This window comes from Erythrolamprus reginae, chromosome 11, assembly GCF_031021105.1.
Source record: "Erythrolamprus reginae isolate rEryReg1 chromosome 11, rEryReg1.hap1, whole genome shotgun sequence".
Lineage (NCBI taxonomy): Eukaryota > Metazoa > Chordata > Lepidosauria > Squamata > Dipsadidae > Erythrolamprus > Erythrolamprus reginae.
The window spans coordinates 127,699-143,752 of record NC_091960.1 but is presented as its reverse complement, the minus strand read 5'-3'; the positions used below and the strand labels follow the sequence as shown (position 1 = coordinate 143,752).

At 54.2% G+C, this 16,054-nt stretch overlaps 1 protein-coding gene across 1 annotated transcript; it reads left to right on the top strand.

Annotated features, from left to right (window-relative positions):
- Positions 1-586: 586 nt before the first annotated feature.
- On the top strand, positions 587-5,347 carry CCDC9 (coiled-coil domain containing 9). The gene is made up of 13 exons (XM_070763683.1): positions 587-689; positions 780-884; positions 1,081-1,227; positions 1,444-1,650; positions 1,740-1,823; positions 1,908-2,084; positions 2,243-2,430; positions 2,527-2,573; positions 2,714-2,837; positions 2,922-3,015; positions 3,180-3,567; positions 3,653-3,777; positions 4,993-5,347. Exons 1-13 carry the CDS (start codon positions 687-689, stop codon positions 5,029-5,031), a joined length of 1,728 nt encoding a protein of 575 aa, XP_070619784.1. The 5' UTR covers positions 587-686; the 3' UTR covers positions 5,032-5,347.
- Positions 5,348-16,054: the final 10,707 nt, after the last annotated feature.

Below are 16,054 nucleotides of genomic sequence, written 5' to 3'. Positions count from 1 at the left end.
TTTTTTTCCCTTGTCACTCCCGCTTCTTTCTTTCTCCTGGACGAGTCCACACAATCGGCTTAACCCAGTTCCTGAAATAGCCTATGGCAGTGCTTCCCAACCTTGACAACTTGAAGATATCTGGACTTCAACTCCCAGAATTCCCCAGCCAGCATTTGCTGGCTGGGGAATTCTGGGAGTTAAAGTCCAGATATCTTCAATTTGCCAAGGTTGGGAAACACTGGCCTATGGGACCGCCTCACTTGGCGTGAAGCGGGAAATGATCCCCGGGGGATGGAGTGGCTTGGCGACTTAAAATAGTTTTAAAATGGCGGGGGGGGGGGGCAGACACTTAGGCTGTATGGGGCCCCAAAATTCCTGATGGTGGCCCTGCCTGTTCTCACTCCCCCCCTGCCCGGGTCTCTTCGGCTTGAGGCGAGAGGATAGCGGCGCGGCCAGCCTCTGCCCTGGGCGCAGAGAAGCGCCTCGACCGCGGCCGGCAGGTGGGGGCGCTTCAAGCCGGCAGCCCCAGCGGGACGACCGCTTCCCTGAAGGATGGGCGACCTCCGACCGTCGGGTGACGCTCGTGATACCGCGCGGCACGCAGCAAAAGGACGGCCTTCCTCGGGCGGAAGCGGAAGCGGCGGTGTTGGTGGCGTGGGGGGGGCGACACTGCGCGCTCGGGCGCTTCGGGTCCGGCGCGGAGGATGGTAGGCGGGGGGGCCCGGGGGGGGGCTGGGGACACACACACACACACACGGTTGGCGAGCGCCCTCCCTCCGCTCTCTCCTTCTGTGCAGTCCGCTTCGCTGGAGCTACGGTCGCGGGAGGAGAAGGACGCCGAGCTCGACAAGCGCATCGAGGCGCTGCGGCGCAAGAACGAGGCGCTGGTCCGGCGCTACCAGGTGGGGTCGGGTGGGGGGGTCTCTCTGTGCGTGTGTGTTGAGGGATCGCTCCCTCTGTGTGTGTTGGGGGGGCTCCGTGTGTGCGCGTGCGTGTGCGGGGAGGGGCGCTGCATGGGGGCCCGCTCTGTGCATGTGCGTTGGGGGGCTCCGTGTCTCTGGGCGGGGCTCAGTGCTTCTCCCCCGGCCGCTCGCGCAGGAGATCGAGGAGGACCGGCGCAAGGCTGAGCAGGAGGGTGTCGCCGTGACCGGGGCACGGAAGACCCGCTCCGCAGAGGCGGCCGGGCAGTCCGAGAGGCGACGAGCGGAGGCGGAAGACGTGGGGCGGGCCCAGCTGGCGCCCGAGGTGAGGCCAGGGGGAGGGGAGGCCGGGGCCAGGGGGAGGGGAGGCCGGGGCCAGGGGGAGGGGAGGGGAGGCCGGGGCCAGGGGGAGGGGAGGGGGGGCCGGGGCCAGGGGGAGGGGACAGGAGGCCAGGGGGAGGGGAAGGGAGGCCGGGGACAGGCGGGAGGGGAGCTGCTGCCGCCGCGGGGCAAATCTCACGCCCCCTGCTTCTCTTGCCAGGACCGGCGGGCGCCCGGGAGGAAGGCCACCGCCAGTGCCAGAGGGGCCCGGGGGGAGCCGCACCGTGGAGGCTGCCTCCCGCGAGCTGAGGCCGGCCGGCCGGGGCCTGGCGCAGACGGAGAGGGTGGCGGGCCGCGGGGGCGAATCGAGCGAGGAGGGCGGCTGCGGGGGCGAGTGGGCCTGGCTGGAGGCGACCGGCGCTCCCAGGTAAGGCCGCGACAGGGTCTGCGGGGAAGTGGGCGGGCGGGTATCCGGCGGTGGGGCGCTTGCAGGGCTCTTTCTCCCCCCCCCTGCAGGAATGGGAGGAGCGGCGGCGGCGGAACATCGAGCAGATGAATGAGGAGATGGAGAAGATCGCAGAGTACGAGCGTGGGCAACGGGTGAGTGCGTTGCGGGGGGGAGGAATGTGGAGGGTGGGCGACAGCCCAGGGCTGGGCTCAGGACGCCTGCTCTCCCCTGGGCAGGACGGGCTGCAAGAGAAGAACCCCGTCCGCAACTTCCTGGATGACCCGCGGCGCAGCGGCGCCTTCTCCGAGGACGGCCGGCGGGAGGGCAGCCGCCGCCACGTTCGGAACTGGGGGGGGGGCGACTTTGAAAAGGTCAAGACGGGCCAGGAGCCAGACCCAGAGCCGCCATTGCTGGTGCGTTGGAGGACGTGTGTGTGTGTGTGTGTGTGTGTGTATGTGGGGCAGAGGTTGGGGAGAGGGGAAATTCTCTGACTGGACTCCCACCCCACGGCCTGTGTGTGTGTGTGTGTGTGTGTCGGAGGGCTCTGGCCTCACGTGGCCTCTTCTGGCAGGGCGGGGGCAGGGCCAGACGCAGGGGCCCGACCTTGGACATGACACTCTCCATGACTGGCCGCGAACGGGCCGAGTACACGCGTTGGAAGCAGGAACGGGAGCAGATTGACCGGGATCGCTTAGCCCGGCACCGCCAGCCCACCGGGGAGTGGCGCCGAGAATGGGATGCCGAGAAGACCGATCCCACGTGGGTGCCCCGGCTGCCGGCCTCTCTTTGGGCAGAGGGCCGGGAGGGGGGAGGCGGCGCTTCTCCCTCACCTGGGGCTACTTCTTGTCTCTGCAGGCCGAAGGAAGGTAGCCGGCTGCGAGGCTCGTTGGCTGGCAAGCACGGTAAGGAGGGGAGGGGCGAGGCGTGGCTGCCCGCGTGGTGCTGGCGCCAAGGGGCAGAGAGTGGGCCCTTGGCAAGCACCGCCTCCCTTTCGGCCCCTCCTGAGAGCCGCTGCCTTCCCCCGATCTCCTTGCTGTTGCAGAGCCACCCAGGCCCCCTCCCACACAGCCCACTTTTGGGGAGTTCGTAGCCGGGCAGCCCGGGGACCGGGACCGGAGGGTTCGAGGCCGTGGGCGACCCCGGGGAAGTCCTCCCAAGTCCTACAGGTGAACATGAGCTGGGAGGGCGGGAACTGTGGCGGAGGAGCCCTGACGCAGGACGCTCGGCTCAGCACTGTCTTGTCCTTGCAGCTCGCACGAGAACCGCTGGGGAAAGGAGGGAGCAGACCGGACGCCGCCTGCACCTGCAGGGGAGGAGGAGGCGGGGGCTGCCTCTGTGCTGCAGGTGTGTGCACGGTGTCCGACCGATGCCCAGACCAGCCTGGGAGAGCGAGGGGGGCCCCTGGGGGGCTAGAGAGGGGACCACCTGCGGTCCACGATTGAGTCGGAAGCGATCCTTAGCCCCCTCCTCGTGACCCTTTCCTCCCCTGCCCTGTGATTCCCCCCCAGGCAGAGCCACAGAGAGGAGCAGGGACAGAAGAGGAGGAGGAGGACGAGTGGGAGGACGTCAGTGGGGAGGAGGAGGAAGAGGAGGAAGAGGAGGACGCTGAAGCCAACAGCAGCCGGGATTCTTCCTCGGAGGACAACGGGCCTCGTCCCTCCCGCTCCCCCCGGCCCCAGAGGAAGGCCCGACTACAGCCCGCCCTTCGGTCTGCTTCCCCTCGAGAAGCCGCCACCACGGAGGGGCCCCCCATGTTCCCCTTGGGGGATACGGCAGAGGGCTACGAGCCCGTGTCCGACTGGGGGGAAGAGATGGAGCTGCGCTCCCCGCGGGCCGGCCACAGCAGCCCAGGGCCCCTGGCCGAGCCCAGGGAGGAGCTGCCTGCTGGCATTGCTGGTAAAGGACAGAGCCGCCCGGTGGGGGGGGGCTCCTGAGGGGACGCTATGGGACGCTGCCCTGTGGTGTCCTTCCCTCCCTGCAGGAGTGGGTCCCCTCGTACCCCTGGCAGCGCAGGGGTCCCTTCCCATGGATCCCCCAGCAGCAGCCCCGGAGGCCGGGATGAAAATGGGGGCAGAAACGCCTGAGCCCAGAAAGGCGAAGAAGGGGGTGAGTGGACCCTCTGCCCCCCACCCCCCCTTGAGCTCCCTGCAGTCGGGGATCCCACACGTTTGGCCTCCCAGTACTCCCACTGTCGGCCCAGCCCAGGGAAGGAGCTCCAGTGGGGGGCCCCACACACACACCCCACGCCCCCCGTGGCTCCCTGCCTGCTGCTCTGGATCCAGGGTTTGGTTTCAGAGCTTTGGAGGGATTGTTCTAAGTGGTAATTAAGGGCTGCCTCAGCTCCTCCCCCGCTGGAAGACCCCCCCCCCATGGGGGAGGGCCCTGAAGCGGCAGCCCTGGCCCCCTGTGTTTCTGCAGCCCCCTTGGAGGCGCTCCCCCTCTGCAGCCGCCACCCCTTGCTTACTAGGGTCTGCTTTGCCCCATCGGGAGTGTGTGAGAGGCGGGGGGGGCCTTGCTCAGCCCTGTGTGCAGACTCTTGAGGGAGGCAGCCGTTGACCCCATCGTCGCGGGCGGCCCCCCCTGAACTCCTCCATGGGGTGCAGAAGGATCTGGTGGCTCTTTGACGGCTGCAGATTGAGGGCTGCAAAAGGGCAGGAAATGGCAGGTGGTTCTTGATTCGGGGGGGGGGGGGCGGATGAAGGGCAGCAGCCCCTCCTGCCCCACCCCCTACAAAAACCTTTGCTCCCCTGCAGGGACTGTGGGCTCCGCTAGATTAAAATTTCAAGGAAAGAATTGGGTGCCGCTGTCGATGGATAAGTTGCTTAACTTAATGGCAGGGTCATCAGGCTTGTTGTGTTTGTGCTCTTTAAAGTTGTGGGAATAATTAGAGTTATACTTTGGAGTTTAGCTTAAGGTTGGATATGTACGTGCAGCACTGTATTGTGACCTTGAGGCGTTGTTGTGCTCTTCACCAGAACAATAACTGGTCCATAACAGGACAATTCTTGCCCATCTAAGAAGCTGGAAAGAAAATCAGGAAATGAACAATTTCAGTCCAAAACTGAGACCCTGATTAACTAATTTGGCTTGAAACTTGACAGCTCATTTTGCTTAATGTCAGGTTTTGTGACTTGGCCTGTTGTCCCAACGCAGTTCGCTTGGTTAGTTTGTGGCTCTGCCCAAGTATGGAAGGGAAGAGTTAATTTGGCCATCGGCCGAAGAGGGTTGCTTGGGCTCTGGGGACACCCCACCCCCACCCCCACCCCGCCGTTTCGTGCTCGGTGACTTTTTCTCTCCTGCCCCCCACTCCCCCCCCCCCAGGAGCACTTGGAGACGGAGGCACCAGAGGCTGCGCCCTGAGGGCTCTTTCGCAGGGCTGGATGGGTGGAAGGACTTGAGCCAGACTGTCTGAGCCGAGTTGTGAGACGCACACGCATTCCGCATGTTTGTGCCGCCCTGGAACACTCCGGAGTTTGGGCTAAGCCCCCAGTCGCCCTCTAGCGCTCTTAACACACAACGCACGGACCGAGTGGGGCCTGCAGCTCTGCTTGGGTGGGGAGAGTGGTCTCCCTTGCGTGGGAGGGGTGGCCTGGGCCCTGGGAGAGGTGGTGGTGGGGCTTCCTTTCATGGGCTTCCCCATTGTCACCTACAAAGTAAATGCTTTCTTGACAATAAAGCGTGTGTGTGCCTTGTCTTCCTACTTGCCCCATGGCCCCCTCAGACGCACAGGTGGGGAGAGGAAAGAGTGACCTCGTGGGCGCAGAGGGTGGTTGCCGTGAAATCATTTCTTGGAAGGGAGGGAGTCTGGCCTGTGTGTCGTCGTCCGTCCGTCCGTCCCCCGAGGAGAGGCTCCCCAGTAGCTCCAGCTGCAGAGGGGTTTTCTCTCCCGGGTCATCTTGGTCCTGCAATAGGCACCCAGAAGTGCATGCTGGTGCCAGACTACCCGGGCCCCCCATGGCCCCTTGGTCCCGTCGGTCAGGGTTGGAATGGGAGCCTTGGTTTCCCCTTGGCAGGTAGGGAGGCTTCCAGCCTGAAGCCCCAGGTTTGTGTGTGTGTGCGTGGGTGTCGGGACATAATGCTGTTGCTCCTCTATGTTCATAGCCGTATGAAAATGCCAGACGAGTTCATCCGCTTACGCTGGCTCAGGCATCACCAGCATGACAGCCGAAAGCGATGCATCCACACAAGCAGCCAGGCACAATCGGATTCTGGGCGTTTTCCAACCTATTTGCTTCGGTCTCCCGTCCACCTCGGCAGGGTAGCGCAGGTGGTAGTTCCCATGTAAGGTCCTTTGGACCAAAGTTTTGTTTCGGGCTATTGGAAGGAGCCCGTTTCCTGGCCCAGGTGAGGTTGGCGGCCAGCTGAAGAAGCTTGGGGTCTGGATGGCTTCCGAAAGTTATTTGAGAAACTTCTGTCCACTTGGCTTGGACTCTTGCCATCCAGAGGTGGCCTGGGCTGTCTGTGACTCCATTTGGTTAAAGCCAAGAGTTCTTTTACTGAAGGTTTTGGTGGCATGTAAGGTCAAGCCAGCTCTGGACTTTCCATTGCTGGAAACACACAAAAAGGGCAGCCCGTCTCTCCCTCCCCTCCCATGACCAGTCCGTTTCCAGCCCACCAAAATGTCTTGAAAATGCTGAGACATTCGGGGGTTGTCCACCTACATTGCTGAGGTGTCTGGCCTTAGGAGCCTAGCAGAAGCCAGATGTGGCTGCCCTGGTCTTTATCACCTGCCACCCCACCCCCCATTTCCCATTACGCACACGCTCTTCCCACCCCCTCCCAGCCTTTGGCGGCAGGAGGCTGAACGAGGCAGAGCTGGCGATGTATTGTCAAATGTGATTTTGGGCACAAAGGATCAGGATTGCAGGTTAAGTTGCAGCTCAGATGGTTTGAATCTAGTTCAGTACTAAACTAGGGCCAGCAAAGGGATTCAAGGCGGCTTCTGTTTGGAACACTTACGGAATTGTAATAATGCTAAGCTGATTATATCAACACACACACCCCACACACAAATGAATCTTCTCCTAATGCAACTGCTAAATGGTGTGGGAGAACCTGGCTCAGGTAGGAATAAGCACCTGCCCATGAATGGCTTTTATAGCTCAAAGTAGGAAAACTGGATGGAGACGGTAGAGAAAGTGGACTCAAAGCATGGAGGTTGTTGATCGTCTGAATAAGGACCCAGCTTGCTCCAGAGTGTGGGCCAATGTGACTGCAGATCAAACCACTAGATAACTTCTTAAGAACCACAACTTAGATCAAAGGCCACAAAAAACAATTAAGATGAACAGAAATGAGGATGTGACCAGTGTCTGTGGAGGTTTTCTTATCATCCAGGTCACGGCTGCCCCAAAGATGCTTTTCAACAGGGAACTAAATTTTTTGGGTCTTGAACACCAAGAAAGTCCATTTGTCCTTTGAAAAGCTCCCCACTTACTGTGGAAGAATGGAAAGAGGCTGCAATGAAAACTCGGCCACGGAAGGCTTTGTTGAATGGATGCAGATAAGGCCAGAAGTGAGATGGTGGCTACCAGAAGGCTTGGAACAATGTAAGATTCCTGGTGGGTGGCGAAAGGCGACAGTTGGAGCAGTTTTAAAACCATATAAAGAGGCCAATCTCCTGAAGACCTACTGCCCAATTTCTCTCTTGTGCCACACCTACAAAATCGCCTCATTGTGGCTATAGGATCCCTTCTCGTATGGCAGCAGGTTGGATTTTGCGCAGGAAAAAGTTGCTCTGCACACGTCCTTAATTTAATCCTGTAGTTTGAAGATAGATTCCAAAAGAGCAACCTAACTGTCTTCCTAGATCTCGTGGCTACATGTGATAGCCTCAAACTTGGAACATTGGAGCAGGAAGTGTAAGATGTGACTAAAGATTTTACAAATAACATAAGTTTTTTGTGGACTTCCAGGGAAGGTGAGATGGATGGAGGAAGGAAAGAAACAGCTTTGCACAGAGCAGTGTATTGGCTCCCACTCTAATATTTACACCAATGATCAGTTGCTTCCTGTAGGTGATAACGACAATGACGGTACATTTGGAAGTGATGTGCCGGTGCCTGGAGGCTGTTGGGGACTGGATGGGTGTCAACAGACTCAAGCTCAACCCGGATAAGACGGAGTGGCTGTGGGTGTTGCCTCCCAAGGACAATTCCATCTGTCCGTCCATTACCCTGGGGGGGGAACTACTGACCCCCTCAGAGAGGGTGCGCAACTTGGGCGTCCTCCTCGACCCACAGCTGACATTGGAACATCATCTTTCGGGTGTGGCGAGGAGGGCGTTTGCTCAGGTTCGCCTGGTGCACCAGTTGTGGCCCTATTTGGACAGGGAGTCATTGCTCACAGTCGCTCATGCCCTCATCACCTCGAGGTTCGATTACTGCAACGCTCTCTACATGGGGCGACCTCTGAAAAGTGTTCGGAAACTTCAGATCGTGCAGAACGCAGCCGCGAGAGCCATCGTGGGGATTCCCAAATTCACCCACGTTTCTACAACACTCCGTGGCCTGCATTGGCTGCCGATCAGTTTCCGGTCACAATTCAAAGTGTTGGTCATGACCTTTAAAGCCCTACATGGCATTGGACCAGAATACCTCCGGAACCGCCTACTACCGCACGAATCCCAGCGGCCGATAAGGTCCCACAGAGTTGGCCTTCTCCGGGTCCCGTCGACTAAACAATGTCGTCTAGCGGGCCCCAGGGGAAGAGCCTTCTCTGTGGCGGCCCCGGCCCTCTGGAATCAACTCCCCCCGGAGATTAGAACTGCTCCCACCCTCCTTGTCTTCCGTAAACTACTTAAGACCCATCTATACCGCCAGGCATGGGGGATTTGAGACACCTTTCCCCCAGGCTTATTGTAATTTATGTTTGGTATGTATGTGCTGTTTGGTTTTTTAAATTGATAGGGTTTTTAGTTTTTTCTTAATATTAGATTTGTGCCTGTACAATATTGTTTTATCGCTTGTTGTGAGCCGCCCCGAGTCTTCGGAGGGGGCGGCATACAAATCTAATAAATTATTATTATTATTATTATTATTATTATTATTTGAGAAGGTTCAACCATGTTTTAACTGAAGTCCTTTTAGAGCTGGAGTGCTACTCTTGTATTAACCCCTTGAGGCCAAATCCAGTAAAAACTCAGGTATGTGCCTTCTGTCTTTGCAATAAGGCTGCTGGAAGCTGCGTGACATATGGAAAGGGATGTTATTTGAGCATTGCTAGAACCCCAAACATTTAGGGATCATTCTAGATGGGACCTTAACATATAAGCAGACTACTAGCATTAAACTGAAGGTTGGTGGATGAAATCACATCCTCAGGAAATTAACTAGCTCCGTCTGGGTTGCCAAACCAGGGGTCCTTAAGACAACAGCTCCTCAGCAGACAAACACACCTGCCTGGTCTAATCTAAATCAACACATTGCTCTGAATGAAGCTAGCAGAACTATCACCGGATGCCTTAATCTTACACCCTTCTGGGTAGATCTGCCACCTGCAGAGAAGCAGCAGCAGCCAACAGAGAGGCTCAAGCATCAATATCCAGACACTCCACACGCTTTCTATGGCCTGCAACCAGCTCAGCTGAGACTAAAGTCCAGGAAAAGCTTCCTTAGGTTGACACAAGGCTTCAAATAATTTAAAAACAGTGAGGACGGATGGAAAGGGACAAAGAGTCAACACAGGATGGAGCTGACCTCTGGGTCTGGTGAAAGTGGAAAACATGGGAACTCTGGAACAGGCTCTGCACAGGTGCAAGAAGAGCCGGAGGCACCCTGGACAGACGGTGGCGACCTGCAGACACCACCACGTGCGTGCTGTGCACCTGTCTTTGGTGCCCCCTCACCAGTGCCCCCTTGAGGACCTCGTGGCATTGAGACAGACCTGTTCAACCTGTACACACTTTAACCTGCCCCCCTACTCAAGACTCACTTATGCCGCCAGGCATGGGGGAACTAAGACATTCCTTCCCCCTAGGCCATTACAAGTTATGTATAGTATGTTTGTGTGTATGTTTGGTTTATTATAAGGGTTTTTAGTTGTTTTATTAATTGGATTTCTACATGCTGTTTTTATCATTGTTGTTAGCCGCCCCGAGTCTGCGGAGAGGGGCGGCATACAAATCCAATAAATAAATAAATAAAATTTTATATTTGTGCTTATCTCCATTGTGATGCTTCTGACCTGAAGCAGATCTGGGCAGAGAAGGCCCTGGGGCGTGGCAGGCTGCTTTGGGCAGAGCGCCGGGAGAGGCTGGCCACAGCCAGACGTGCAGGGTGAGATGCCACACAGTGGCGTCTGTGGCCTCATGTCAGGAGTCCATCCTGGCTTTGCCCCTTGGGTTATACCTCATCCACAGGTAACCTGCTTCTTGGTGCAACAATTCTGTTCAGGTGGGCCATGTGGGCTTCGAACTGACCTCACTACTGGCTCGCTTCCTCCCACGCCACATGGGCGTGCACACACATGGCCAGTGCCAAAAACCGAGAAGCCAAAAACAAGATGACTGGCACAAATGGTGCCACCGAGAGAACTGGCTCGCGGGTGTGGCCAGTCGGCCATTATTCCCGGTTCGGTGAGCAGGAGGAAACTCCCGCTACTGGTTCTATAGAACCGGTCTGAACCTCTGGGGGTGAGCGAATGGGCCTGCGGGAGTTCTCTCTTTCCTAGTAACACTCTGCACTACTTGGGGAGTGACATCTTTTCACACTTCCGCCTTGTACCTGCAACATTGGCAGAAAAATAGCTCAGGCAACGTTTTGCCCCAATGATGGTCCATCTATGCATTACTTTCATATGCAGCGTTCTGCATGCTGGCCTCCCCGGAACGTTGCTGGCATCCGTCTGTCCAAGAAGCTCACCTCCCCCCCCCCACATTGCAATGACCCTGTGAAAGGAATCTGTCAGAAAAAGAACTCAGCAGGATTTTAGCGAACAGAAAAAGTCTGGTGGGGGTGTCGAATTAATGGAGGAGCCTCTCTTCTTAGGATACAAAACACAAGCTGGGTGGATATGACCTCATAGAGGACCCTCACCCTGTTAAGGACCTTGGAGTATGCATTTCTAATTATCTAAGTGCCAGAGCCCACTGTAACAACATTGTCAAAAAGGAATTAAGAGTTGTTAACCTAACCTTGCATAGTTCTTTTCTGGTAATATTGTAACTAGAGCATACAAAACATTTGCTAGACCAATTCTCAAATACAGCTCATCTGTCTGGAACCTGCACTGCATATCAGACATTAATACATTTGAGTGAGTCCATAGATATTTCACGAGAAGAATCCTCCACTCCTCTGCTTGCAAGAGCTGGGGGGGGGGCGCAGCAGGTAGAGTGCTGTACTGCAGGCCACTGAAGCTGACTGTAGATCTGTAGGTCAGTGGTTCAAATCTCATCACCGGCTCAAGGTCGACTCAGCCTTCCATCCTTCCGAGGTGGGTAAAATGAGGAGCCGGATTGTGGGGACAATAGGCTGGCTCTGTTAAAAAAGTGCTATTGCTAACATGTTGTAAGCCGCCCTGAGTCTAAGGAGAAGGGAGGCATAAAAATCGAATAAATAAATAAACAAACAGAATACCTTATGCCACAAGGCTTGAAATGTTGGCCTTAGACAACTCAGAACTACACCGCCTTCCACCTGACTTAAGTGTAGTACATATGTCCTACCTGTCAATGACTACTTCAGCTTCAACCACAATAATACACAAACACACAATAGTTACAAATTTAAAGTAAACCACTCCAAACTCGATTGCAGAGTCGTAAATGCCTGCAGGGCCGCCGATAGACGAGTACTACTGGGAGCGCCGTACCGGGCCCCGGGCAAATTGGGGCCCGCAGTCAGCGGCTCCTTGCACATGCCCAGTCTGTACCCTCCCTCTTTTGCCGTCTGCCTGCCTTTACCAGCAGCAGAGAGAGAAAGAGAGAGGTAGAGAAGGGCTTACAAGGGGGGCGGCGAAAGGAGGGTAATTATAATTTTATTTTATTTTTAAGCGGGAAAGCGCCAAACCGAGACAAACGCGTGCCAGCCCTCGCCACGTGCGCGCCGTGGTGAGGCGACTGAGGAGATTTCCGCCGTCTGGGGGGGAAAAACGCGGGCCCGACGTGAGGAAACTCGAGGGAATTTTTTAAAAAAGGACTTTAATCATAGACGGTGGATGAGCCCGGAGGGATGTGGTGGCTCGCCGGGATGTGCTTGTGGGTTGGTGGGGCTCTGGCATGGACGCCCGGGCAGCCGCGCAACCTCTACCGCCCTTTCAACTTGAGCTCCCTAGCGGCGCTCTCGGCTCCGTTCAAGACGGGCGCCACCGGGACGTCGTTGGTGGTGTCTCCCGCTGCAGCGGCGGGCAACCGAGTGGAGAAACTCGGGCATGCTTTCAAGCGGCAGGTGAGGCAGTTGCGAGAGAAGAGCGACCGCATGGAGCTGGTCTTCCTGGTGGACGAGTCGTCGAGTGTGGGCCAGGCGAACTTCCTCAGCGAGCTGCTTCGTCAAGAAGCTGCTCTCCGACTTCCCGGTGGTGGCCACGGCGCTGGGGCCATGCGGGACCGCTTATCCAGGCGGGCGTGGACCAGCAAGCCGCCTTCCGCTCTCTCTCTTTCTCTCTCTGTTGCTGGCGTGGTGTATGAGAGAGAAAGAGAGAGCGCGGAGGGCGACGAAGAGCTCGCTGAACACTTCGCCCCTCCGCCCGCCCGCCCACGAAGACGGGCTGCCAGTGGACTTCAGCAAACTTTCCGCCGTCTGACGTTGGGCTGCGCCAACCTTCTTCGCGCCCCTCTGCGGAGGCGGACCTGCTTTGCTTGTCATCCGGCTTCACCTTGGCCTCCACCCATTTGTCTAGCTCGCTTCCAGCGCGTTTCTCTCGCTCCCTCTTTGGGGCGAGGCGTTTCCATCTTTTCCTCAAAACTCCCCCCCTTCCCCATCTTCACACACACACACATGGCCCCACACTGCCTCCACCACCCGGTAACGCGCCCGATCTCTACCTCTCTCTTTCTCTCTCTGCTGCTGGTGTGGTGCATGAGAGAGAAAGATAGAGAGAGAAAAAATAAGGGAGAGAGAAAAAGAGAGAGAGGAAGAGGAGAGATAGAAAGGGGGAGAGAGAAAGAGGGAGAGATAGAGAAGGAGAGAGAGAAAGAGAAAGATACAAAGAGAGTGAGTGAGAGAAGGAGAGATAAGAGAGAGAGAAAGAGAGAGGCAGAGAGAAAGAAAGAGGGACAGAGAAAGAAAGAGAAGAACAGAGAGAAAGAAAGAGAGGGACAGAGAAAGGGAGAGAGAGAAAGAAAGAAAGGGAGAGAGAAAGAGGGAGAGATAGAAAGAGAGTGAGTGAGAGAAAGAGAAGAGAGAGAGAGAGAAAGAGAGAGGGGGGAGAGAAAGGGAAAGATAGAGAGGGAGAGAGAAAGGAAGAAGAGAGATAGAAAGGGAGAGAGAGAGAGAAAGGAGGAGACAGAGAGGGAGAGAGAAAGAGGGAGAGATAGAAAGAGAGTGAGTGAGAAAAAGAGAGAAGAGAGAGAAAGAAAGAAAGAGAGGACAGAGAGAAAGAGAGAGAGAATTAGAAAGACAGAAGGACAGAGAGAAAGGGAGAGAGAGAGAAAGAGGAAGAATAAATATTAAATATTGTATTTGTTCCCATTTTGTTTTTTACTTTAAATAAGGTATGTGCAGTGTGCATAGGGATTTGTTCACACGTTTTTTTAATAGTCCGGCCCTCCAACAGTCTGAGGGACAGTGAACTGGCCCCCTGTGTAAAAAGTTTGGGGACCCCTGATCTACACTGTTCAAAAAAATAAAGGAAACACTTAAACAACACAATATAACTCCAAGTAAATCAAACTTCTGTGAAATCACACTGTCCACTTAGGAAGCAACGCTGATTGACAACTTGGAGTTTATATTGTGTTGTTTAAGTGTTCCCTTCACTTTTTTTGAGCAGTGTACTTTGAAATTAACTTGGATACCACGGGCTCGTTCAGACCTGCGTTCAACGATGGGCGTAAAAACTAGATTGAAAAGGATATTGAGATGTGAAGCAATATGAAATTGTATTTGGTTTTTTTTTAACAGCTCCTATTTTAATACCACTGATAACTACACAACCCCCTGGATAATTAGAATAGAATAACAGTGGGAAGGCACCCTGGAGGTCTTCTAGTCCAACCCCCTGCTTAGACAGGAATCCTACACTACTTCAGACAGATGATTTTTTTTAAGTAGTTATTATGTAAACATTAAAAAAATAAGATAGTACATAATCTATCATTTTACAATATACTTATTTGTTTGTTTAAATTTTGTATTTGCATTTTATAAGACAAGCAACAAAACAACACACCATAACAAACACCACCCCCGTCCCTTTTGAACTGTTATCCTCACAGTTCCTTCTTTATATAGTTATACGGCCTGTAACATCAGCGGTTATTATATGATTATTCTATAGTTCCAGTAAAACTAAGGTCAAGTTGTTGCTATCATAATCTTATGAATAAAGTTAATTCTGGGAACATCGGGTTTTATTTACAGCTATTTTCAGATGATTATCTAACATCTTCTTAAAAACTTTTAAAAAGTAGTTTTAAAATGGCGGGGGGGGGCCCAGACACTTAGGCTGTATGGGGCCCCAAAATTCCTGATGGCGGCCCTGAATGCCTGGCATGCACTACCTCTGTGATTTCTTCCCCAGCCCCCCCCAAATTTTGACCTTACACTGTCTCCTGATGACCTCACCCCAATCCTAAGGGGTGTCCCTGTCTTAATGTCCCCATTTATGTGCATCCATGTATTCATAAACATGTTTATACTTAACAGATATTATATGTGCTTGACAAAATAAATAAATAATAAAATAAATAGGATTCCAGCCTGGCCATATGAAACTTGGTTCATGGCAAACCTTTGCCAAGGTGTGATCATTCTGTACCACACTTGTGTAGACACACCATTCTGGTTGCTTACAAATCCCCAAAGTCCCCAGGCTCCTAGAGATGTACTACGACTGGTCCAGGGGTGAAATCCAGCACCCCTGGACCAGTCTGGACAACTGGTAGTGGAAGTTTTGTGTGGTTTGGAGAACTGGTAAATTCCACCTCTGGCTGGGCCCAGAGTGGGGAGGGAGTGGAGGTTTTGCAATATCCTTCCCCAGCCATGCCCACAAACCAGTAGGGAAACGTTCTGTATTTCAGGCCCCAAAGTTGGCTCTTATGTGCGTGCTATGCCTTGTGTTGGGGTAAGAGGGACCACCCCACCCTGAGCCCAGAGCGCCCTCCTCTGCCGTGGAGCAGCTGGGGTGAGCGGCTAGGCTGGAGGCGATGGGGGGGCCCAGGGACGCCTGCCCCTCCCAGAGCCCTGAAGGGGCCTCGCTTAATTAGGGGCAAAGTAGCATTTTTGACCTGAGATCTGTGGGAGCAACTCTCGGGAGGTGAAGGTACTCAATAAATTACTATTATTATTATTATTATTATTATTATTATTATTATTATTATTATTATTAATAATAGTAATAGTGTTCTGCCGGGCTCTCTGGTAGGAGCCTCCTGAAAATTCAAGGGTACAAATTTCAGACACACACACGTTTGAAAATTCAGAACAATGTTCTTTATCACAAAAGTCAAAATAAACTAAGCACTCTTTTTGTATTGCAAAGAGCACTCGTCCCAAAACAACCGGGTAGTCTGTACAATTAACCTTAAGCAGTCATTAAGTACTTAGCTAGCAGCTGTGAAGAAACTTCTTCTTCCAAAGAAGTGAGACACACACACACACACATTGCTCTGCTTTGTTTTCAAAGACGTGAAAAATCAACAAGCAAAATCCAGCAACCAGCAACCCAGGATTCCTGAGGAACTCTGATCAGATACTCTTTCACAACCACCAAACCCACACGCTGCTATTTATAGCAGCAGCCCTAATTACTGCAGCCCCACCCAACCACAGGTGGCCTCATTTTCTCTTGTAATAATCCTTCAGTTGTTTTCTCCTATGCATCACTCTACGCATGCGTGGATGTGTCATTAATTCTTGTTCAGAATCCAGGGATGATACAGATGATTGATCTCCTCCTGGGCTGTCTGCCAAACTCTTCCCTGTCACTCATGCTGCCTTGGTCAGAGGAGGCTTCATCGGCAGATTCCATCGGGAGCAAAACAGGCCTGCGGCATGTGGATGTCTCCCCCACATCCACCTGCACATTCCTTGGGGCAGGAGCTGGGCCAGAGCTAACCACAACAAATAATAATAATAATAATAATAATAATAATAATACACCACAAGTCTTCGGGGAAGGGCGCCATACAAATCTAATAAATAATAATGATAATCCCATTAGCATTTGACTTGGTTTGGTGCTTCTGCTTAGGGAGCACTTTTTTTTATTATAAAGTCTAGCT

Excerpts from the sequence above, each read along its gene's own strand:
- CCDC9 (XM_070763683.1), top strand. Across the intron at positions 1,824-1,907 it reads AGTACGAGCGTGGGCAACGG|GACGGGCTGCAAGAGAAGAA; the intron begins GTGAGTGCGTTG and ends TCCCCTGGGCAG. Across the intron at positions 2,085-2,242 it reads ACCCAGAGCCGCCATTGCTG|GGCGGGGGCAGGGCCAGACG; the intron begins GTGCGTTGGAGG and ends CTCTTCTGGCAG.